Raw genomic sequence first — 24266 nt, forward strand, 5'->3', positions numbered from 1 at the left:
GAATTCAGTTATTGGTCATCACTGCCATTGTTCCCATCCTCATGTCTCATCTGGGAACTTCCTAAGTGCTCACCATATTCCAGCCATATACCTTGTAGAGTATTCTTTGCTCAGTATTGAGAATGTGCCTGTTAAAACGTTCTGATCGCATTCCTCTTGTGCTTCAAGTTCCTGCTTAGAATTACATAGAAAATTCTTACAGTGGTGTGTAAGGCGCTCGCTATACAGTTTGGTCCCTTCTACCCTTCAACTTAATCTGGATCCACTACTTCCTCTCTCTGACAATGCTCCAGCCAAACTCACCATCTTTCTGTCCTCAACTAAACATGCTTCCACCTCAGGACCTTTGCCCTTGTTCCCTTTGCCTGGAATGTTTTTCTCGCAGGTATATGCATAGCTCACACCTTCAGTTCTTTTCAGGGAGGGCTTTTCTTACTAATCTGTACAAAACAGACCTTACACTATTCATTTGTATCTTTGGTAAACTCTGTCTTTCCCCACTAGACTGTAAGTTCACAAGAGCAGAGACTCTGTTGTGTTCGCTGTTCCATCCCAGTGCCTAGAAAATAGCGCATGGCATCTAATAAGTGCACAACTGGCATTTCTTGAATGAATGAGTGAACTCTCAGTATTGATTATGGTGTATCTGAATTTTTCTTTTTGTGCTGTCTACGGCTCTTGAAGTTTCTTTCAGTTTCCTTCAATGACCTATAATTTATGAACTACTGACTTTGCTTTTACAGGGCAGCATTGCTAGGTTCTAAGACTTCAGTTGTCCACATGCCCGGTATTGTACATCCTTTGTTGGTTTCTTAGTAAGTTGGTATGGAAACTTTTTGGATCTAGAGTAGTCACTTTAATTGGTAGCTACCTTTTTGGCATTGGAGGGGAATGAAGGATAATACTTAATCTAGGAAAGAATGGTTCATTTCTTTATTTTTTTTTTTAAGATTTTATTTATTTATTTGTCAGAGAGAGAGACAGCACAAGCAGGCAGAGTGGCAGGCACAGGCAGAGGGAGAAGCAGGTTCCTTGCTGAGCAAGGAGCCCGATGCAGGACTTGATCCCAGGACCCTTGGATTATGATATGAGCCGAAGGCAGACGCTTAACAGATTGAGCAACCCAGGCATCCCAAGAATGGTTCATCTCTTGCCAAAGTGTTCCTTATCTTGAAAATTTTCATGTATGGTTTTATGCCTAATGTAATCTAGATTTTAACTGTTCAGTATTTTTTTATTTTTATTAAAAGGTAACAAAGGCATATATAAGAAAAAACTGATAATATTCTTTATGTTTTGTAACAGACTGATGTAAAGGAAAAACAGAAAAAACTTGTTGAACAATTAACTGGATTAATAAGTAGTTCGCCTGGACCACCTACACGAAAACTGTTGGCTAAAAATCTTGCAGCTCTTTATAGCATTGGGGATACTTTTACGGTTTTTCAAACGCTTGATAAATGTAATGACATTATCAGAAATAAAGATGACACTGCAGCCTACTTACCAACAAAACTGTAAGTACTTACTGTGACGTTTTGGTTTTTTTTAAGAATAACTTATCTTAATAAGGGACCACTGACCATAAAGATGCCCAGGTGAGTGGAACCTGTGGTGTGTTGCTTGACAATGAAAGATCTAAGTAGGTCTGGGGAAGGGGTTCTTTTTCAAGCTGTTTCATCACGCTTGGGACTTTTAGAAACGACAGAGAATTGGTATGATGTCAGCAATTTGCACAGAGGTCTTTTAGTAAATTTGGATGGAGAGAATATTCTTGGCTGGGATAGAAAGAAAAGTAAAGCATTTCTAGATGATGGGATTGAGGCAGGACTCAGCAAACTAGCCAGTAGGCCAAATTCAGGCTGCCGCTTATTTGGTAAATAAAGTTTAATTGGAATACAGACATGCCCATTCATTTAGGTGGTAGCTGCTATCATGCTCTAGTGGCAGAATTGAGTAGCTGAGGCAGAGACCTTTTGCTTGCAAGTTTACTGACCTTAGATTAAGGCCTTCCCAACTCCTGGCTCATACTTGTGGCTTGGGTCATGGATAGACATTTCCAGAGCAAGCCTTCAGGTTAATGGCTATAGGGTGCATCCTATGAGAGGGTCAAATAAGAAAACCAGCTGTTGTACTACTGGTAAGCCTAGTACTCCTAGTGAGGAGTATCGTCAAGGGGAAAATAACTCATCTGTGGCCTAAGGGGAGAACAGTGTCAAGGAGGCTTCCCAAAGAGGTATCAGCCGAAGATCAACAACAGGGAACAACACATGATGGTTAGTCAAGTAAGTGGTTAAGATGGGAAGATGGATGTGAAAGGCCAGGGATTGACAGACTTTATGAAAATGTGCCAGGTAGTAACTTTTTGGCTTTGTGGACTGTCCATCTCTGTGACAACTGTTCACCTCTGCCATAGACTGTGTGTAAATAAAAGAGCTGTGTTCCAGCTAAACTTTATTTGCAAAAACAGGTGCCAGGCTGGATGATGGGCCAGATTCGGCCTACAGGCTGTAGTTGGCCAACCTGTTTTCTAGGTGAAGGAAACTTCTCATTGGGAGCAAAAGTAGGTTCTTTATACTTTACTTACAGTTCTTTTCAGAAAGATGCAAAATGGAAGAAACAAGTCATGAGGGGAACATGAGAAGTTCAGTTCTGGGTGCACTGATTTGCAGTAGAGGAGGGAACATCCAAGGGACAGTGTGTAGTAGGTAGTTTGAAGTTGTGGTCCAGATTTCAGAGCTCTGAATTGAGAATGTAGTTTTGGCAAGTGGAGCAGAGATTAGGAACCCTTTGGTATACATAAAGTTACCTAGGAAGGTTCCTTTTGGGGACTAGAGGATGGCCAAGGACACATCTCTAGAATGCCATGCAAGGGGCCTGGACCAGTGAAATAGCTTAGAGAGGAAACGGGGAGATTATTCGGACCCTGGACACTGAATTTTAGGTCTTTTCTCAACTGTACAGGTATGTTGTGATTAGATTTTGTGTTGTTTTGAATAGATGTAGATCTCAGAAGTTTTAGAAGAGGTTAGAGAGTCCTAGTGTTTTCCAGTTTATTTTGGAATTTGAAGCTATGTTAATACTTTGATGGTTTAGTTCTCCACCACTTAGCAAATCCACACATTACCTTCTCGTTCTGCTTAAGTAGAATTTACTATATATTCCTTATTATTCATATGTATTTCCAGTGGATTCATGGGTTTTGTTTAGGAATTCTCTAAATATTCTGGCATGTGACCTTGGTCCTTTTTAGTTTTGTTAGCAGCCTGGAGAATACTGAAAGAAGCATAGGATTTAGGGTCAACCAGGTGAAGGTTTCCCTGATTCTCCTATTTATTACATATGTGATAGTGAGGTATATGTATTTAATATCTCTGCCTCAGTAAACTTGCTCAGGATACGTAGCTATTATTAGGTGGCAGGTTCTAGGACTTAGTCGCAGATCTGCCAGACTTCTAGGATGACACTCTTTACTTCTGTCCTGTACTCCTGCCTGTACACTAAACTCACAGCTACTCACTTCTCTGCTATTCATAGAACTGATGATGGAGTGGTTTCCTCTGTCCTGAAGAGATGGGCTTTTGTTACATTTCTTCTTCTGTGTAGCCAAATGTTCCATGAAAGCCATAAAAATAAATTTTAAGAGTAATTTTTACTATTAATTATATATTAAGAGGCAGGAACTGTGTGCAATAAAAAAATGTGTAAGATAGATTTCCTGTTTCCAGATTTTACATTTCCACTGGTAGGATAAGATATAACATTACTTATATTTATTTATATTTATTTTTTAAGTAGACTCTATGCCCAATGTTGGGGCTTGAACTCATGACCCTGAGGGGATCAAGAGTCACTTGCTCTACGGACTGAGCCAGCCAGGCCCCCCAAGATATACACATTTAAATAGTCAAGTTAGAACACAGTAATTAGATTAATTTTTATCAAAATGAGTGGTTAACTTTAAACTTTATATGTAATGAGAGAAGAGGAGGAATCATTGTAGATTGACATAATTTAGGAAGTCTTTGTGAAAGGAATACTTGGGTTTCTTTCCAAAGGAAAGGTATGATTTAATATGTGAATATATATTTATTCTCTTATATTTCTAATGAGAATACAGTTTGATTAACCATAGTTGTTGGAATTATAAAGAATAGATAAACAAGGTATTTTTGAAAGTTGAGAATTAAGGATTTGTAGCTGAAAGCATCCTCCACCAATACAAATTGATTTTTGAAAATCAAAAAGGTATTGTGAAATTGTATTATTAATCTGAACAATGACGGGTGCAAACATCACTTCTTATAGGGCTGCAGTGGCTTGTGTTGGAGCATTTTATGAAAAAATGGGGAGAATGTTAGGAAGTGCTTTTCCAGAGACAGTGAATAATCTTCTGAAATCTCTAAAAAGTGCAGAGGTAAGTTTTATAACAAATATTATTTAAATGTTTTGCTTGTGGCAGGAGTTAGATGTCAGTATTTTTTTTCTGTCACTGTGGTACTCATACTGCTTAGTAAGAAGGTAATTTAAGATTATTACTTGCACAGAGTGGCTGGGTTATGGACATTGGAGAGGGTATGTGCTGTGTTGAATGCTGTGAATTGTGTGAGACTGATGATTCACAGACCTGTACCCCTGAAGCAAATAATACATTATATGTTAATAAAAACAAGATTATTACTTGTAAAAGAGTTTACCTGTCCCTTCTTTAATGTATATTACCGTATATTTCAGTGAGAAGGGAAAGAATGCTTTTCCTTGGCAAAAATAGGTTTACCTATTGTTTCTTATTTAGCCCTATGGATATTTTTGCACTGCTGTTTTATTTTTGTGCCATAGCTAATGTATTAGGTTCCTAGAGTTGCCTAGGCCATAAATGACCACAGTGACTTAAAACAACAGAAATTTGCTTTCTAACAATTCTGGAAGCAAAAATCCCAAATCAGGGTGTTGGTAGGGCCATGCTTCTGAAGACTCCTGGGAAGAATCCTTCCTGGCTTTCTTCACTGCTGGCGGTTGCTGGCAATCCTTGGTGTTCCTTAGTATTCCTTGATTTCTAGATGCACTTCTAATTTCTGCCTCTATTGTTACACGGTGTTTTTCCTGTGCATCTGTAGTCTGCCTCCATAGTCTTCTCATCTTGTAAGGATACCAGTGATTGGATTAGGGCCCACCTGAATCGAGTATGACCTTTTCTTTATTTAATTTCTTATTTCCAAATAAAGTCACATTCACAGGTAATGGGGCTTAAGACCTGAACGAATCTTCTTGGAGGACCTTTCAATCCACAGCAGCTAATACTGAGTAAAAATAGTTGTGTTTTGTCATGTCAATTTGATGTTTCTTTTGAAGGTTCCTTATCAACTTGGTGTTACTAAAACTAGACCAAGCCCTGGATTCTCACAGTTCAATTCCTCCATCTCAGAAGGCTGAAAATTTCTTGGACAGCATTTCTTCTGGGTACTACTTGCCTAGTCATTTATTATAAAACAGTGATTGAGGACATATTGTCAGCTAGTAAGCATATAAAGACGAGCAAGACATGGTCCCTGACCTCTTAAAAGCTTTCAGTCTAGTGGAAGAGATCTGTGTTTGAATGAGTGTACTCCAAGAAATATGAACCAAGTACTGTAAGAGTATGAAAACAAATTTGAAATAGTTATAAGATGAAAGCTTACTATATCTATGTAACAGGTTTTTAAAATGTGTTGGATGGTTCTTCTTTTAGATGGTTTATATTACTACTTAACTACTTTTGGCTTACCCATTCACATTCTGAAAGTTTGGACCCTTGAGATATTGATATTGAAGTTTTTGAAATTGTTTCCATGTTCTCATTAAGTTGTACTTTATGTTGTGGGAACATTAGAATATGTTTTCTTGTGGTAACCATATTTCTCAGCAAGATATTATTTAATTGAAGTTAATAATTATTCTTACCTTTCAGGTACTTTCTAGGCTACTTTATTTTATTTTACTTTATTTTGTTTTTCATTACTTACTGTTTACAGTGTAAAGGTAAGACTACAAAACCATGAAGCCCAGAAAACTTTTGTGTTTTGGTATGTTCTTTAAATATGGAACTTGTTTTACAACATAGTTTTTAGTTTTGATTTATGTTCATGTCTAGTCTCAAGGGCGAAGTGAAATCTTAATGAGCCTACAGAAAGTTCTGAATGGACTGGGAGGTGCAGCAGCTTCCTCTCATCGTGATATTTACAAGAATGCCAGGTCCCTCTTGACTGACAGGTCGATGGCTGTTCGATGTGCAGTTGCCAAGGTTAGTACTTGTCTGATTTATAAAGCTATTCCTTTTCTGGCTTCCTCTTAAACAATGACTTTTTTTTCTTTTAAAGTTTCAAAACGCGATAGCATACTTTTTGTTCCTATGGATTATATTCAGTTTGTACAATTATATACAAATGGAATCATGTGGTATGGACCCTCTTTCTTTGGTCTGGTTTCTTTTACTCAGCATATTAACCTTGAGACTCATCTATATTGTTATATGTGTTGCTAGTTCATTTCTTTTCTTTGCTGAGTAGTAGTATGTCATTGTTTGTTCCTTCACCTGTTAAGGACATTTGAATTGCTTCCAGCATAGGCTATTGGGAAAAAAGCTATGAACATCTGTATACAAGTTTTTGTGTGAACGTATGTATTATTCTACCTGGGTAAATACCTAGGAATGGAATAACTGGATTGTACGATAGATTCATTGTTTAACTTTTTAAAAAAATTGCCAAACTGTTTTCCAAAGTACTTGTATCACTTTACATTTCCACCAGAAATGTATGAGGTTTCTAATTCCTCCAGATCCTCATTTGGTATTGTCTGTCTTACTCATTTTGGCCATTCTCATAGATAGGTACCCATATCTCATTGTGTGTTTAGTTTATATTTCCCTAATGACCAATGATGAGCATATTTTCACATGCTTATTGCCATCCATATCTTCTTAGATGAAAAATCTATTCAAATCTTTTGCCTGTTATTTTATTGAGTTGTTCGTTTTCTTATTACTGAGTTTTGATAGTACTATATAGAGTTTTTATGTATCTCTTTATCAGATAGACGATTTGCAAATACTTTTTCTCCACTGTGGCCTATCTTTTCATTCTCTAAATAGTGCCTTTCTAAGGAAAAAAAGGGAAGTTTTGAATTTTGTCAAAGTCCAATTTACCAATTTTTTAATATAGACTGTGCTGCTTGTATTGTATCTAAGAAAATTTTCCCTAACTGAAAGTTTCTCTTATGTTTCCTTCTGGAAGTTTCATAGTTTTATACTGAGATATATGATCCATTTTGAGTTAATTTTTAAATATGGTACAAGGTATGAATTAAAGGGTTTTTTTTTTTTTTTTTTTGCACATGTATATTCACTTGTTCTAGTACCACTTTGGAAACACTGTCTTTTCTTCACATAAATTGCTTTTGCACCTTTGTTGAAAGTTGGTTGTCCATATGTGTATGGGTCTATATTTGGACTCTGTTATGTGCCATGTCCATAACATTTGATGTCCGTAACACTGTTTTAATTACTGTACCTTCATAATAAGTCTTGAAACCAGGAAGTGTTAACTTTCTAACTTTGTTCCTTTCAAAGTAATATATTCTAGGCTCTTTGCATTTCCATATGAATTTTAGAATTAACTTAGAAATTTCTAGAAAATTAGCATGCTGGGATTCTGATTCATGCTGGTATTTTACAAGAATCAGTAGATCAATTTGGGAAGAGTTGATATCTTTTTTATTTTTTTTTTAATAGACAGAGAGAGATCACAAGTAGGCAGAAGGCAGGCAGAGAGAGAGGGGGAAGCAGGCTCCCTGCTGAGCAGAGAGCCCGATGTGGGTCTCTGATCCCAGAACCCTGAGATCATGACCCAAGCCGAAGGCAGAGGCTTAAACCACTGAGCCACTCAGGCGCCCCGGGAAGAGTTGATATCTTAACAATACTAAATCTTCTAATCTTTGAACATGTTCTATCTTGCCATTTATTCAGGTCTTCTTTATTTTCTCTTAGCAACATTTTGTGGTTTCGATTTATAGGTCTTAGACATCTTTTGTCAGATTTATTCCTAAGTATTTAATATTTTTCAGTGCTATATTAAGTGGCATTGATTTTTAAGATCTTAATTTCTAATTGTTCATTGCTAACACAGAAATCCGATTGATTTTTGTATATTGATGTTGTATATGCCGATGTTGATAAATGGCTTACAAGTTCTGTCAGCTCTTTTAATAGATTCTATCAGATATTCTACATAAACAATCTTGTTGTCTAAGAATAAAGACAGTTTTACTTCTTTTCCAATATGGATACCTTTTGCTGTGGCTAAATCCTTCAATGCAATGTTGAATTAAAAACATGAGAGCAAACATCCTTGTCTTACTCCAGATCCTTAAGGAGGAGCTATTCAGTTCTTTGCCATTTAGTGTTAAGTATTGGTTTTTTTAAAGACTTTTATCAAGTTGAGGAAGCACCTTTATACTCCTAGGTTGCTAAGAGGTTTTATCAGGAATGGATATTGGATTTTGTTAATTGTCTTTTGTTTTAATATTTGATTTCTTATGTTGTTTTTGTTGTTGCTATTTTCCAGTTAAATTTCTTAAAGATAATTGTATATTTGCATGCAATTATGAGAAATAATATAGAGATGTCTTTATAAACTTTTACCCAGTTCTTCCCAAAGGTAATATCTTACAAAAGTATAATACAGTATTACAACTAGTATAATAGTGTTGACATTGCCATAGTCCATTGATCTTGTTTAGTTTCCCCCAGTTTTATTTGTGTACAAATTCAATTTTAAGATTTATTTATTTATTTGAGAGAGAGAGCACTCACATGAGTGAGTGTAGAGGGTAGGGGTAGAGGGAGAAAATCTCAGGCAGACTCCCTGCTGAATGAGGAGCTGTTCATGGGGGCTGCATCCCAGGACCTCCCCTTCCAAGGTCATGACCTGAGGCTAAACCAAGAGTTGGATGCTTAACCAACTGAGCCACCTAGCTGTCCCTACAAATTCAATTTTAAAAATAAATGCTGGGCTATTTAGGTTATCTTTCTTCTTTAGCGAGTTGTCTATTTCATTTTTCAAATTTATTGGCATAAAATTGTTTATGATATTCTCTTTGTCCTTTTAATATATATTGAATCTGTAGTAATGTGACCTCTCTTATTCCTAATTTTAGTAATTGGTATCTTTTTCCTTTATCTGTCTGGCTAGAGATTTATCATATTTATTGGTCATCTCAAAGAAGCAGCTTTGGGTTTTATTTGTTCTTCCTCAGTTCTCTATTTCAGCTCTGTTATCTTTATTATTCTCTTTTCTCCCCTGATTTCTTTGTGCTAAATTTGCTCTACATCATCAGTTTCTTAAGGTAAAAGCTGAGGTTATTGATTTGAGACCTTTCTTCTTTCTAGTACAGAAGTTCAGTGTTAAGTGTCTTCTCCTAAGTATTGAAAACTCTCTAGAGGCCATAAGCTGGGACAATTACAGAGTTCAGTTTGTTTCCATCTCCTAAGGATTTCTATCCTTCATTGATGTCCAGTGTCTTGAAAACTGTTGTTTCATGTATTTTAATTTTTTGGTTATTTCAGGAGACAGTAAATCTGATTCTTGTTGTTATATCTATGGAAGTGGAAGTTCCAGGATGTATTTATATATTTATTTTTTAAATTTCAGTGTCTACTAGAACTACAGAATGAAGCTGTGTTCATGTGGACTGCTGAATTAGAAAATATTGCCACTCACTGCTTTAAGGCTTTGGAAAATTCAAATTATGGGGTTCGAGTGGCAGTGTCTAAACTCTTAGGAACAGTCATGGCTACAGCGTTGATGCCAAAACAAGCAACAGGTATCATTTACCAATCCCTGATGTAGTCTGTAAAAGGTATTTGAAGGTATATGAAATCTATCTAAATAAGCTATTTGTTATAGGTAAGTCACTGAAAGATTTAAATTGTTTAGTGTCTTTGTCTACCTTTTTGGGGAATGGAACTACCCAAATGGCATTTTCCTTGATATAGACAAGACATTTTTTAAACTAAATTTAATTTAATTTTTTTCAGTGTTCCAAAATTCATTGTTTATGCATCACACCCAGTGCTCCATGCAATACAAGACATTTTTTTATGGTTATAATATACAAGATTATATATATCAAGTATACTGAATATATAAACAAGCAAATTTACATAATGGTTTTCTATAATCTTCAAGGGACTGGAATCTGGCACTTTATATGACTTTCAATCTCTGATGAGTAGATCCCTTTTTATAGAACAGTATTATTTTTCTTTTCTTTTTGGCCATTACTGTAAGCAGAATCAGAGACATTTGTCATGTGGCTTCTGCTGTGTCTCATAGTTCCATAGAGATGCCTCAGTGAGGGTTGTAAGTGGACTGTAAGGGAGCCCAGCCACGTCTGCTACTGTCCCCACCCCTACTCTAGCTCTGTGTAGCAGGAGAATCAGAAGTAATAGATTCAAGTCCTAGCTCTTATGTTAATTAGCTGTGAAGCCCTTTGAGCTTTAGTCTCTTTATCTTTAATTATAATTATTTCAGTCTGTGCAATTAGATGATGATGATAAGAGGTAACATTTATTAAGTGCTATGTGCCAGGCACTGAATTCAGCATATACCTGAGCTGTTTTATTTAGTCCTCACAAAAGACCTATGAATTATGAATACTATTACTATTCCCACTTTATAAACAAGGAAATTGAGGCTTATGAGATTGTGTAATTTGTGTTCTCTTAAGTGTTCTATAAGCGTCAGAGCTGAAATTCAAACCCAGGCAGCCAAATTCTGATCTCTACATACTTAATCATGAGCTTGATACCTCTCCTACAGATATCTTGTGAGGATTATGTTTGCACCTATATGTGAAAGACTTTATAAAACATTTTCTGCACAAGGTAATGTCATTTCAGCTTCAGTCCAATGACATTTTAATCTGTTGCTAACTGTTGTCTAGAGAGCGTGAACTTGACAAAGTTTCTTTGCATCTACTCTGTTGAGAATAAGGGCTGTGAGTCACTTAGTATCTGCTGTGGATGTACTTTGTCCTTGTTGTGTTACATATGTCAAGGTTAACATTATTAGATGGTGTTTGGCATAGATTTAATGAATTGATTTTAATTTTTAACTTCTTCCATTTTTCCTAATTTTTTTTTGCTTCAAAATTGAATTTATTTTTACAAATGCATTATAAATTTAAAGACTATAAGAAAATGAAAGGACCCTATCTTTGTAGTAGTTTAAGGATCCTTAGAAATAATTACTTGAATTTTAAGCTAGAGTTATTAGAAAATGTTATCTAGTAGCAGTATATATTGCTTATGAATTTACTGTTCTTCCTGAAAGTAATGCGCCAGAACGTGAAGCGAGCGACATTTGATGAAGTCTTAGAACTCATGGCCACAGGATTTCTACGTGGAGGATCAGGTTTTTTAAAGAGTGGTGGAGAGATGTTAAAAGTCGGAGGGTCTGTTAATCGTGAAGTAAGAGTTGGAGTTACACAGGTTTGTAATGCATACTTATGAAAGAATTCTGTTCACATTGCTGGTGAAATCTCATGGAAGACTCTTAGTACACACAGATTTTTAATATTGTCTGGTGTTTTTCCAAAGTGTTTATTTTACCAAATGAATGAATTACATTCAAATTCCAAATTACACACTTATATGGAAAGATAGATTCTTAATGATGTGTAAATAAGCCTGTGTCTGCTATATTTATGTAAATATCCAACAACATTTTCCCAAATTTTACTTGGCAGAAAATCAGATGTAAAATAATTCAGTTTTATATTCAGTATTTAAATTCAGTATTCAAATAGCTTGAGAAATTTAGATTTACTGTTCTCCAGTGACCCTTATTTGTTAATATTTCAATTGGACTTATCATTAATGAGTAATCACCAATATAATTATGAAACTAATTCTGACTTGGTGTAATCTCAATTCTTTTATATAATTTATCTGAAATTATATCTCTCTATATAGGCGTACGTTGTTTTTGTGACTACATTGGGTGGTCAGTGGTTGGAGCGTAGCTTTGCTACATTCTTGTCCCATGTACTTGATCTGGTGTCCCATCCTCGGGCAACGCAAACACATGTAGAAGCTGTGTACTCAAGGCGATGTGTCTCCTTTATCCTAAGAGCTACTGTGGGCAGTCTGCTAGGTGAAAAAGCCCAGATTGCAGCTGCCAAAGAAATATGCCAAGCTATTGGAAAACAAATGAAAGCAGTAGGTAAGAATTGATGTGTGTTGCTGATTTCCTTAGTCATTTAGCTTTATATTATTATTCTTAATAAATACTAATGGATCTGACTGTTAATTCATGGCATTTTCTGGACTGCATTTTACTAGTCACTTTTATTGAGTATGCTTATTTGTTATTAAAACAACATAATTACAGTGAAATAGAATTTTTTTTTTTTTAAGATTTTATTTATTTATTTGACAGAGAGAAATCACAAGTAGATGGAGAGGCAGGCAGAGAGAGAGAGAGGGAAGCAGGCTCTCTGCTGAGCAGGGAGCCCGATGTGGGACCCGATCCCAGGACTCTGAGATCATGACCTGAGCCGAAGGCAGCGGCTTAACCCACTGAGCCACCCAGGCGCCCGTGAAATAGAATTTTTAAAGATTTGAGTAGCACGTTTGAATTCTGTTTCATTTCTAGTATCTGTACTGATGTTCTAGCTCTCCTGGTATGCAACAGCATATTGCTTTCCTATCCTTAAGGAACAACCTATTTTAGTTTTCTACTTGGGCCTTTTGTTTTGTAAACACGTGTTTGTTTGTTTCCTTTTGTTAATAGGCTTAATAAGAAGACTTAGGAACAATTGCAGGTGGTTATTAGCCCACTAGAGGATATCCTGTGAAACCTCAATTAATTCGTAATTAAAAGGAATATCCATTTTATAAATATTTCAGTTTAACAAGTAGTTACTGAGCATCTGAGATTGCAAAGCAGTAATTCAGGGTTTGAATAACAAGTGAAATAAACGTTCCTGCTTTCATGGAGCTTGCATTACAATTAGGGAACTGAACAAGGTAAAATATACATTCCATAGGACAGTTCAGTTTTCTTAACCATTTTAATCAGGCAAATTATATTGCCTAATAGTGGGTTTTAGAAATAAGAATTTAATGGGATGCCTGAGTGGCTCAGTTGATTAAGCATCCGACTCTTGACTATGATCCAGGTCATAATCTCAGGACTGTGGGATCCAGAGTAGAATTCAATGATTCGTCACTTACATACAACACCTAGTGCTCGTCACAAGTGCCCTCCCTAATACCCATCACCCCTCTAGCCCATCTCCCATCCACCATCCCTCCTCACCCCTCAGTTTGTTCTGTATCATTAAAAGTCTCTAATGATTTATTTCCCTCTCTACTTTTTCCCTTTCTCCTTCCCATATGTTTCTGTGGCTTTTTTTCTTAAATTCCACATGTGAGTGAGGTCATATGGTATTTGTCTTTCTCTGACTGACTTATTTCATTTAGCATAATATACTCTAGATCCATCCATGTCAAGCAAACCATTTTTGTTTTTTTTTATTTTTTAAAGATTTTTTATTTGTTTATTTGAGAGAGAGAGAGAGAATGCACATGCGGGAGGAAGAAGAGAGGGAGAAAGACAAGCAGACTCTGGTGTAAGTGCAGAGACCATTGCGGTGACCCTGAGATCTTGACGTGAGCTGAATTTAAGAGTTGGCTGCCTAACCAACTGAGCCACCCAGGTGCCACAAGCCAAACATTTTTAAATGCATACGGCTAACTGGAAGTTAAGAATTGTGAATTAAAGGGTGTTTAAGTTAATGAGGTACCGTTCTTTAGTTACATTAAAATAGTAATCTCTCCTAGGTTCACAATTTGAAATGTATTTGTACAGTGATGTGTTAAAGAAATGTTGAAGTGCCAGAGACACTGTGCCAGACTGTGGGAATAAAATAGTAAACCAGATATAGAGAGTACCTGGTCAAGGAGGTGTGGTTTAGCAGTCAAAAGATGGAGTTCATGCATTTCCAAGTCCAGAAATAGCTAAAAATCAAGAGGTCCATAATGAAAATTACAATCTGTAATATATTATTGTATTCTGTTAGTATGTATTATATATTTTTAAATTTACATTCAATTAACACATAGTATATTATTAGTTTCAGAGGTATTGTTTAGTGATTCATCAGTCGTATATAACATTGAGTGCTCGTTAGATCAAGTGCCCTCCTTAATGCCCATCACCCAGTTACCCAATCCTCCCAACCCAACCCACCCCCCAGCAACCCTTCATTTGTTCTCTATAGTAAAAGTCTCGGAGCACCTGGGTGGCTCAATTGGTTAAGTGGCTTCCTTCGGCTCAGATCATGATCCCAGAGTCCTGGGATTGAGCCTCACATTGGCTCCCTGCTCGGCAGGAAGCCTGTCCCCCCCCTCCCCCCAATTTGTTCCCTTTCTCACTGTCTCTCTCTCTGTCAAATAAATAAAATCTTAAAAAAAAAAAAAAAAGAGTATCTTATGGTGTGTCCCCCTTTTTGATTTCATTTTATAGTCTACTAATACACAATGAATGCAAAAAAGGTAAGGAAGTTTTACTATATTATAAGGGTTAATTAATCTTAGGTCATAGATTAGCCATTTGATTTTTTAAAAATCTTAAAAGCAGAATTAAATATCCATCTGGGATTTATGGGCCAGAATATATTCTCAATTAGTAACTTGACAAGGAATCTTCAGTTGTCTCATGTTAAATACATTTCTGTTCTATTGAAAGGTCAGGGAAGGGGGCAGCAAAGCTAACAGGAACTTTGAGAAACATCTCAGTAAGAAATTCTAAAGCTAGTATCCTTTTAGATCTGCTTTCTGGTCAGTAATTCAACAGTGTTGCTATTAATATATTGCAGCACTTGAGGTAGCGACAATAATAATGTAACAATAATGGCTGCTGAGATTGATGCGTGTGTATTGTGGGCAACATTGTGCTCTATTCTTCATGTGAATTGACTTTTTAATCACCACAGTACTCTTTGAGATAGTCCCTTAACCCCCTGAGTGGATAGAGAAATTGAGACTCTTGGGGTGGCTTGCCCAGTGTCACGTGGCTGACATGACTGGTGGAGTTGGAATTGGAACCCAGGTGCCTTTCCGGGGAGCCAGTGCTTTTATACACTGTGGTTTGCTGCTGCTTGCTGAAGTCAGGTGTATTCCTGGAGGCAGGCAAAATCCCTCAGTGTGTATTTCAGTACTTTCGTGATGTCATTGGACAGTGTTTTAAGTCACTTCAGTGTTTAGTTACACAGGTGTTCTGCTAAGAAGTAATTACAGTCAGAGTTTTTAATACCCAGGCATCAATTGGTGGAAATATTGGTATAAAAATGTCAACTGTATAAATCAAAAAAATTATGTCACAACTTAATTCACCCACATCAAACACATGATTATGTGTTTCCAGAAGCAGTAGTGAATGATACTAGTGGTGAAAACAAATCTGGAGCAGCCGACATTGCAGCAAGCCAGCATGTGATGGTGTGCGCCCTCCAAGAACTCGGGAGCCTGGTGCAGAGCCTGAACGCTACCGCATCCCCTCTTATTCAGGAAGCATCTATAGGTATGATAATTCACTTACTTGCTGGAATTCTCTTTACCATTTCAAAAAAAGTCCTAAAAGTGTGATTGATATTTAACTCCTGATTAGTTGCTTGCCATTATAATTAGTAAGTACTAATTATAGTGTTATAATTATAATATTAGTATTATAGTTATATAAAACTAATTATATTAGTAACTACATTATAATTAGAAAACAACTATAATTAGTAGTTTTCAGATTACTTGTTAAAAAGCTGGGTTTTATTTAAAATTCACTAGGTTTGTGAATGTTGACTTAATAGTGAAATAAAGTTTAGGGAGACAAAAGAGTTATGTAGTTTGTTTCTAATAATTGGCTAAAATTTGTTGAATAAACATTTAATTTTTACATCAACAGTTTTTGGGGATATAATTATACTATTTTGTAGAAAATGTTCCTTTAAGATTCTCTACTATTTCTGAGATAATGTGTTTTTGGCAAAGTTCTGAAAGTATTTGGGTAAAACCATAATGCTTATGATTTTAATCACTGTGTTACACGTATTCTCGTGGTTTACGAAATCATTTGACTTTATTAAAGAGCCATTTGTTTTTGTATTTCTCTTTAGGACTTTTGGAAACTGTGACTTCCGTGCTGCTTCATCCAAGTATGGCTGCCCGGCTTGCCGCCGCCTGGTGTTTGCGCTGCGTGGCGGTGGCATTACCATTCCAGCTGACACCGTTTCTAGACAGGTGTGCAGAACGGCTCAACAACTTGAAAACTTCACCAGAAGCTGTTAGCGGATACAGCTTTGCCATGGCTGCTTTGTTAGGCGGAGTTCATCAGTGTCCGTTGGGCATTCCTCATGCCAAGGGAAAGGTACGAAAGAGACCATGGAATTTTAAGTGCTGTCATGTGGGGTTTAATCTTCATTGGAACGCCTTCTGTGTTTAATGTTTATCTGGATGATCAAACAACAGTTTTATTATAGTAATACAAAAAATAGTGTTTTGCCAATAATGATATTTAATTCTGCATACGAATAGTACATTTTATTTGGGTACAGAGTCATTTTATTTTAGAGGGAAAAAACACTTATACTAATCATGATGAAATCAGAGCTTTTCTTTCAGCTTTTAGAGAGAAAAATTCATATTGTTGTATTCAAAGATGTCAGGAGAATATGTTACTGCATTTAGCATTTTGATAATAATAGTTGAATGGTTTTTATGAGTCGGTGTTTTTTCTTTCTACTATACCTACTAATACTATTACAGTTTTTTCCTCAAGAGTATTAAGTGTTTATGTAAATATTATTTTACATATGTAGATCAGGGCTAGGTTTTTAACTTCTTATTCTTTCTGGGACATTGGGACTAGATTCATTCGTTCTTAGGAGTTCCATAGCTACTACTTGAATCTCGGCTTCCATCTCGTTTTGTTCTTCGACTGCCTCCTCCTGATTATCCTGCTTGCAGTCTTTCTCCCATCTCCCCACACCACTTCCATGTCTCACATTAGCTCGGAGACACTTTGGGACTACGCAGTGCTCAGAGAATAAATGTAATCCCCTCTGTCTGGAAAACCAGCACCTCTGTGGTTCGCCCTCATTCTACCCATCCGTTCTCATTTCCCGCTGTTCTACTAGACCAGTCATCTTGCTTCCTTCCCATGCCTTTTTCAGCCTTCATGCCGTTATGCACACATTAGAATGTCATCCCCCTTCTTGGTTGCCTGTACCAAGCTTATCCGTTTGTTTAGAAGCCTAATTCAAGTGCCATTTCTTTCATGAAGTCTCCTTAGAGCTACCCTATCTAGGATAACGTCCCTTTTGCAGACCACGACTACATCTGTCTTACTGTTGTGTCATTTAATCATGTGCTGCTTGTTACTTCCCGTTTTCCCTGTGACAGATTCTCTAAGACTCTAATTGCCATAAGACTGGCTTCATGGCAGAAACATAATGGGAGTTCAACAAATCTTTGAATATAGGATAACGGTACTACCAGTAATAGCATTTATGAACTAGTTACATGGGCCAGCACTCTTCTGAGTGCTTTGCTATATTAACTTATTCAGTCCTTGCTGGAGTGTGGTTGGCATTCCTGTTATTCCTGTTCTACCATTGAGGTAACTGAGGCAGGGAAGTTAAGTTATCTCAGGTCAGAAAGCTGGGAAATGACAAAGCTGGGATATGAACCCAGGCAATCTGGCTCTGGAGCTCTCTCTTAACCAGTGTGCTGTGTGGGGTCTCCTCAGAGACAACCGTGCCATCTGGATTAAGCAGGTCTTGATGTTGCCTCTTTAACATGTTAAAGCAACAACAAAAAAGGACAACTTCTTTTTTAAATTAAGCATACTATCTATGTATTTTCTTATTTGATTTCTTTAACTTGTTTCAGTTAAAATCCAATTGTAAACTTCTCTTGCAGATGGTAGTTAGTATTGCTGAAGATCTCTTACGAACTGCTGCCCAAAATAGCAGGCTGTCTTTACAGCGCACCCAAGCTGGATGGCTTTTACTTGGAGCACTTATGACTTTAGGTATAGTCATATTTGAGTAGGATCTTGTCTTACTGTATGACTGTCAGTAGACGCTAAAGAAAACTTAATTTGAAAGTATTCAACTTCACATTCTAGACTTTGAATGACACGATAAAATTGGTGAAGGTGTGTTTCCTCTCGTTTGGGCATAGATTTCTATTTTTGGTAATTTCTGCTTAAGTACATTTAATGACAAAATTATTAATGAAGTTTCATCTTCACTATCAGAATAGCCCTGGTCTAACTAATTGGCTTAGTGTTCGCCAAATGAGATGAGAGTATGGGGCCACTTGCCATCCCCGGAGTGACATGTATGACATGATTTTGGTGGGGGGATAAAGTCACATTTAAATGGTTTTTGGTGCTGCTTTTCTGGGGTACCCTTCTGCATTTCACTTTCCTAAGTGCTATGACAAATCTGAGATGCAGGCAGAGTTAAGCACTGTACACAGAACAGAGACATGTTGTCGTGGCGAAGAGATGTGTCTACCTTTTAGTTCGTACATTTAACTTCTGTAAAAAGTATGTGTGTGTGCATGCGCTACAGAGTCACTCACCACTTTGAGGATCTACCTTTTGGAAGTTATACTTTGACCTAGTTTTCTAAAGAAAATAAAAAGTGCTAACTTTTCCAGAAATTTATGTTAAATATGTTATGTGGTATGTTAAAGGAATTCCTTTGCAATATAAATTTTTAGTTCTAAACATACTGCCCCTCTATAAAATAAAATTAGCCATATCAGTTGCCCCCAAATGGAGGAATATATAGATGTATGTGTGTGGCACTGGGTGTCAATATTTATATGCAGGTGTATTAATAGGAGATTCATCGTAAGATGTGACCCAGGAGTATTTCATTATTGACAGTGCATAATCCACCATTATGAATATAGGTTGATAATATATAATTCACCATTCTGAATATAGGTAATTTCTTTTAAAATACTTGTTACGGATTTATGTTTGACTGCTAAAAATATTGATACTTTGTAGGTGAGTGTTATTATGCTTTAATATGTTATTTTACTTCCTGACTAAGAAACATTTAAAAGTGGGGGAGGAGGAAGTGCAGGCTAGTGGTGGAAAGGTATAGCCTTGCAGTTCTAAGCTGAGTAAGTACAGGGCTGTGGTATACAGCCTGGTGGCTGCGAATCACACTGCTGTGTGACAGGACAGCTGGTGAGAGAGTTAGTCCTGAGAGTTCTCATCACAAGGAGAAAATTTTTTAAAAATTGTTTTTCATGTTATTGTGTCTATATGAAATGGTGAATGTTAGCTGCATCTTTGTGGTGCTCCTTTTACAATTATTTATAACCCAAAACATCATACTGTATGCCTTAAACTTATGCAGCAGTATATTCAATTATTTCTCCATCAGACTGGAAAATAAAAGATGCATGTTGAAAATCTTACTTTTACAGATAAAGATAGAGTGAAACACCAGGTGTTGTTAAAGCCTGTGCGGGGCTCTCTGACTTTTGTTTGAAACATATGTTATATATATATATATGGTTTATATGTATGTTTTCACATTCTTGTTTTCTCCAATAGGACCATCTGTTGTTCGTTATCATCTGCCCAAGATGTTGTTATTGTGGAGAAATGTTTTTCCTCGTTCTCTGAAGGAGCTGGAGGCTGAGAAGGCCCGAGGCGATTCTTTTACTTGGCAGGTAACATTGGAAGGTCGTGCCGGAGCTTTATGTGGTAAGAACTGAAAGGATATCTCAGAATATTATTTTATTACTAAAATATTTGTGAGGGGAAGGAAAATCACTGCTTCAAATTTTTATTTTAGTGTGTAATGACAAATTCATAGACTTGTAGATTTAGAGAGAAGCCTTATAAATAACCTGTGCCAGTTTGCTAATTTTGCGATGGAAATGAAGCTGAGACTCTGAGAGGACGTTAGCATCAGGGGTAAGGTGAGAGCCAGAGCCCAGGCCTTTGATTCCCAGTGATTGCAGTTGTCCACCTGTCACAGAGGCACTGGCCACCAAGTAAACAGCCTGGTGGGTATTCAAAGAAGAAACTCAGTGATCTTCAAGGTCATTGAGTTGACAGTAAGTCTTTTCATAATGGACACAGCTAGCATTATCAAATCTGCAAATGCTGATGCTTTTTTTTTCCAGACATCATTGTTTCAAAAATTATGAATAAAGTTGTTTTTGTTTAGAAGCTAGCAACTTACAGGAAAGGCTCACGTTTGGTTTCCTCTGGGAATTAGAATTACACTGGGTGATGCTATTCTTTTTTGGTTTATCTCAGAGTGAAAAGTGCTTCTTTTTCCAAGGTGTGGGAGACGGATATATGCTAAAGCATAAGGGCGGCAGGGCAAGGGGTCCTTTTTGTTCCTACACATCTAAGAGCTGTTTTTGTCTTAGTTCTGTTGCTAAAGAGGCAGCAAAGATGTTCCCTCTCACTGAGCTATTTTATGCACTCTTGGTTTTATCTTGAAGCTGCATTCTTTGTAGTTATGTGAATTTAGTGATATTATAAGACCTTTGATTTCCCACTCACAGAAATCTCCCTACTAGATACCTTCCCTCCCTCCACCTTTCTTCTAGGCTCTTCTAATGATTTTTTTCTGTAGTTGCAGTTAGTTCTTCTTTCGGTTTGACCTGATTTCAGAGCCTTATATTGTATTATAATGGAGAACTATAGGTATCTTTATGTAATTCTGTAATTTTTTTTATTTTCACAGAAACTATCCTAAATCTGTTCTTTTAAAAATTTTATCTAGCAATGAGGAGTTTTGTTGCACATTGCCCTGAGCTCCTAACTGAAGATGTGATTAGAAAATTGATGACTCCTATTGAATGTGCCATGACTATGATGTCACAGTAAGTAAGCAATTAGGACAAGTTAACATCCAGTTTTACATATTTATAAACAGTCATGTCTTGTACTTCCCTATATGTATCATATATGAAATGTATAAAACTTTACTGTTCTAAAATGACCTTAAAAATTATAGTAATGGTATGGATTGAAGTAAAATTGTGTTTTACAGTGTGCCTGTAAAGGCCACAGAATAAACTAAAATGAGAATGTAGTACTCACCAGTGTATTTTGGTGGTTCATCGATACATTGCTGAAAATGCTTTAAGTAACACTTACTCTAGTAAGCTGTTATCAACTATACTTTTGATATTTTAGCATTCCGTCTGTAATTAAAGCCCATGGAGCTCATCTGAAAGCCAGTGCTGCAATGGTCCGTTTAAGACTTTACGATATCTTGGCTTTGTTACCTCCAAAAACTTATGAAGGTAAATAAAATTTATGGTATCTAGTAAAAATTCTTCAATTTACCTCTCCAGTTCTTCACACAGTATTATAGAGTTCTGATCAAGGCTCTCCCCTGACTTTGCAGAGGAAGACAACTATTTTACTATTCTTCATATGAAGAAACTAACACTTGTGGGGCATTTACTGTGCTCTGGGTCTGTTCTAATCCCTTTACATGTATTATCTCCTTTGACTCTAACCACAACTTTATGATGTAATTCAGCTGTATTTTATAGATGAAGAGCCTTGGGTACAGAGAGGTAATGTAACTTGCCCAAGTCTGAGATCTAGTAAGCGGTAGAGCTTGGATTCAGAGCCAGCTGGTTCAGCTTTAAAGCCTATGCTTTTATTTATTTTTTAAAAGATTCTCATTTATTTGTTTGAGTGATTGAGCACAAATAGGGATGAGGCAGAGGGAGAAGCAGACACCCCACTGAGTAGGAAGCCCGTTGTGGGGCTGGATCCCAGGACCCCAGGATCATGAGCTGAAGGCAGATGTTTCACTGACTGAGCAACCTACTCACCCCTCTGTCCTCTTAATTATGATACTGAACTGCTTCATATATATTATAATATAGACAATAATTTAGGAATCTTGACAGAGAATAATAATATACTTTACAGACATCAAATATTATATAAATTTTTTTTTTTTAAGATTTTATTTATTTATTTGACAGAGAGAGTTCACAGTAGACAGATAGGCAGGCAGAGAGAGAGAGAGGGAAGCAGGCTCCCTGCTGAGCAGAGATCCCGATGCGGGACTCGATCCCAGGATCCTGAGATCATGACCTGAGCTGAAGGCAGCGGCTTAACCCACTGAGCCACCCAGGCGCCCCTCAAATATTATATAAAATGCTAATATTAAAGTAAGCCATTGATCTGTGTTCAGTTCAGCCATACCCAAGAATTCTGATGTGTTATGGTTCAGTGTTTGCACATCATTGCGTAATTATTTTTTTTTTAAGATTTTATTTATTTATTTGGGGTGCCTGGGTGGCTCAGTGGGTTGGGCCGCTGCCTTCGGCTCGGGTCATGATCTTGGGGTGCTGGGATCGAGTCCCGCGTCGGGCTCTCTGCTCAGCGGGGAGCCTGCTTCCCTCTGTCTCTCTCTGCCTGCCTCTCCATCTACTTGTGATTTCTCTCTGTCAAATAAATAAATAAATAAAATCTTTAAAAAAAAGAAAAAAGATTTTATTTATTTATTTATTAGACAGAGAGAGATCACAAGTAGGCAGAGAGGCAGACAGAGAGGCTCCCTGATCATGACCTGAGCCAAAGGCAGAGGCTTTAACCCATTTGAGCTTCAGGTGCCCCTCATTGGGAAATTAATAATAAACAATAATTGTGTCATATTTAATTAATTAATTAATTTATTTATTTTTAAAAAAGATTTTATTTATTTATTTGTCAGAGAGAGAGAGAGAGCGAGCACAGGCAGACAGAGTGGCAGGCAGAGTCAGAGGGAGAAGCAGGCTCCCCACCGAGCAAGGAGCCGGATGTGGGACTCGATCCCATGACACTGGGATCATGACCTGAACTGAAGGCAGCTGCTTAAACCAACTGAGCCATCCAGGCGTCCCTATTTAAACAGATATTTAAATTATTACAATATATTTAATATATTTAAATTTATTAAATTTAAATGTGAACATTTAATAGAAATATTTTCTCTGTTTGAGTGTTTCTGTTACTTTAAATAATTTGGGCTAAAAGGCATAATACAGTAATACACTTGATCTTAGACAAAAGGCTGAGAAGTGGTAGAAAGGCATAATACCATTATTGTAGGTTAAAATCAGCATTAAAATATTTAATACAGATTTTTTTTTTAAAGAGAACAGGGACTTAATTATTTTATCCCTGTAGAAAATGTTGCTTCTTTTTGTGAGCAGTGATTGTAATTTTTATAAAAATTATTCTTTCATGTCTGATCTGAAGTTCTATTTTTTAGGATCTTTCAACGCACTTCTGAGAGAACTGGTAGCAGAATTCACTTTGACTGACAATTCAGCGAACACAACTACTTCCCTCCTCAGATCCCTCTGCCATTATGATGACAGTGTTCTTCTGGGTTCCTGGCTTCAAGAAACTGATCATAAATCAATTGAAGACCAGGTAGCAAACCATACAGGGAACTGAAATACAACTTAATCAAAGGCAGTGGTGTTATTATACATTGTCATTTAAAAAGAAAATATTGCAGACTAAAGTTTAATTTTATTTTGGCTTTCTTAGACATTTAAGGATAGCTTCCTGATGGTAGATAAGTAGTGAAAAAAGGTAAATTTCTTATGTTCTTTTAAAAAAGTTACCACAGGGGTGCCTGGGGGGCTCAGTGGGTTAAGCCGCTGCCTTCAGCTCAGGTCATGATCTCAGAGTCCTGGGATCGAGTCCCACATTGGGCTCTCTGCTCAGCAGGGAGCCTGCTTCCCTCTCTTTCTCTCTGCCTGCCTCTCTACCTACCTGTGATCTCTCTCTGTCAAATAAATAAATAAAATCTTTAAAAAAAAAAAGTTACCACAGTTTCTTTTAATTTTTTTTTTGGTGTGGTTTTAAGTTATTCCTGATATTGTTTTGCTTGCACTTTTTAAGGTGGGCAGTATAAAAATGTTTTTAGAATAAATAAGCATTCTTAAAATTACATAAGGTATAAATTATACAATTTTATGTATGTATAAAATTGTGCAATTACTGATGGCTTTTTTTCTGGATAAATCATTTTTTTTTAATATTTTATTTATTTGTCAGAGAGAGAGAGGGAGAGAGAGTGAGCACAGGCAGACAGAGTGGCAGGCAGAGGCAGAGGGAGAAGCAGGCTCCCTTCCGAGCAAGGAGCCTGATGTGGGACTC

At 36.7% G+C, this 24266-nt stretch overlaps 1 protein-coding gene across 6 annotated transcripts in view; it reads left to right on the top strand.

The window, feature by feature from the left end:
* The window catches only part of HEATR5B (HEAT repeat containing 5B), a 105105-nt gene that overhangs the window by 2930 nt on the left and 77909 nt on the right, over positions 1–24266 (top strand). For all 6 annotated transcript variants that reach the window (XM_082745302.1, XM_082745305.1, XM_082745303.1 and 3 more), the window contains 13 exons: positions 1306–1517; positions 4309–4417; positions 6131–6280; positions 9687–9858; positions 11370–11527; positions 12011–12260; positions 15468–15623; positions 16213–16463; positions 18017–18128; positions 19680–19832; positions 20869–20968; positions 21285–21394; positions 23368–23531. In XM_082745302.1, the coding sequence (XP_082601428.1) occupies positions 1306–1517; positions 4309–4417; positions 6131–6280; positions 9687–9858; positions 11370–11527; positions 12011–12260; positions 15468–15623; positions 16213–16463; positions 18017–18128; positions 19680–19832; positions 20869–20968; positions 21285–21394; positions 23368–23531 (2097 nt within the window). The remainder of the gene's footprint in view (positions 1–1305; positions 1518–4308; positions 4418–6130; positions 6281–9686; positions 9859–11369; positions 11528–12010; positions 12261–15467; positions 15624–16212; positions 16464–18016; positions 18129–19679; positions 19833–20868; positions 20969–21284; positions 21395–23367; positions 23532–24266) is intronic.

Source organism: Mustela nivalis (genome assembly GCF_964662115.1).
Source record: "Mustela nivalis genome assembly, chromosome: 8".
NCBI lineage: Eukaryota > Metazoa > Chordata > Mammalia > Carnivora > Mustelidae > Mustela > Mustela nivalis.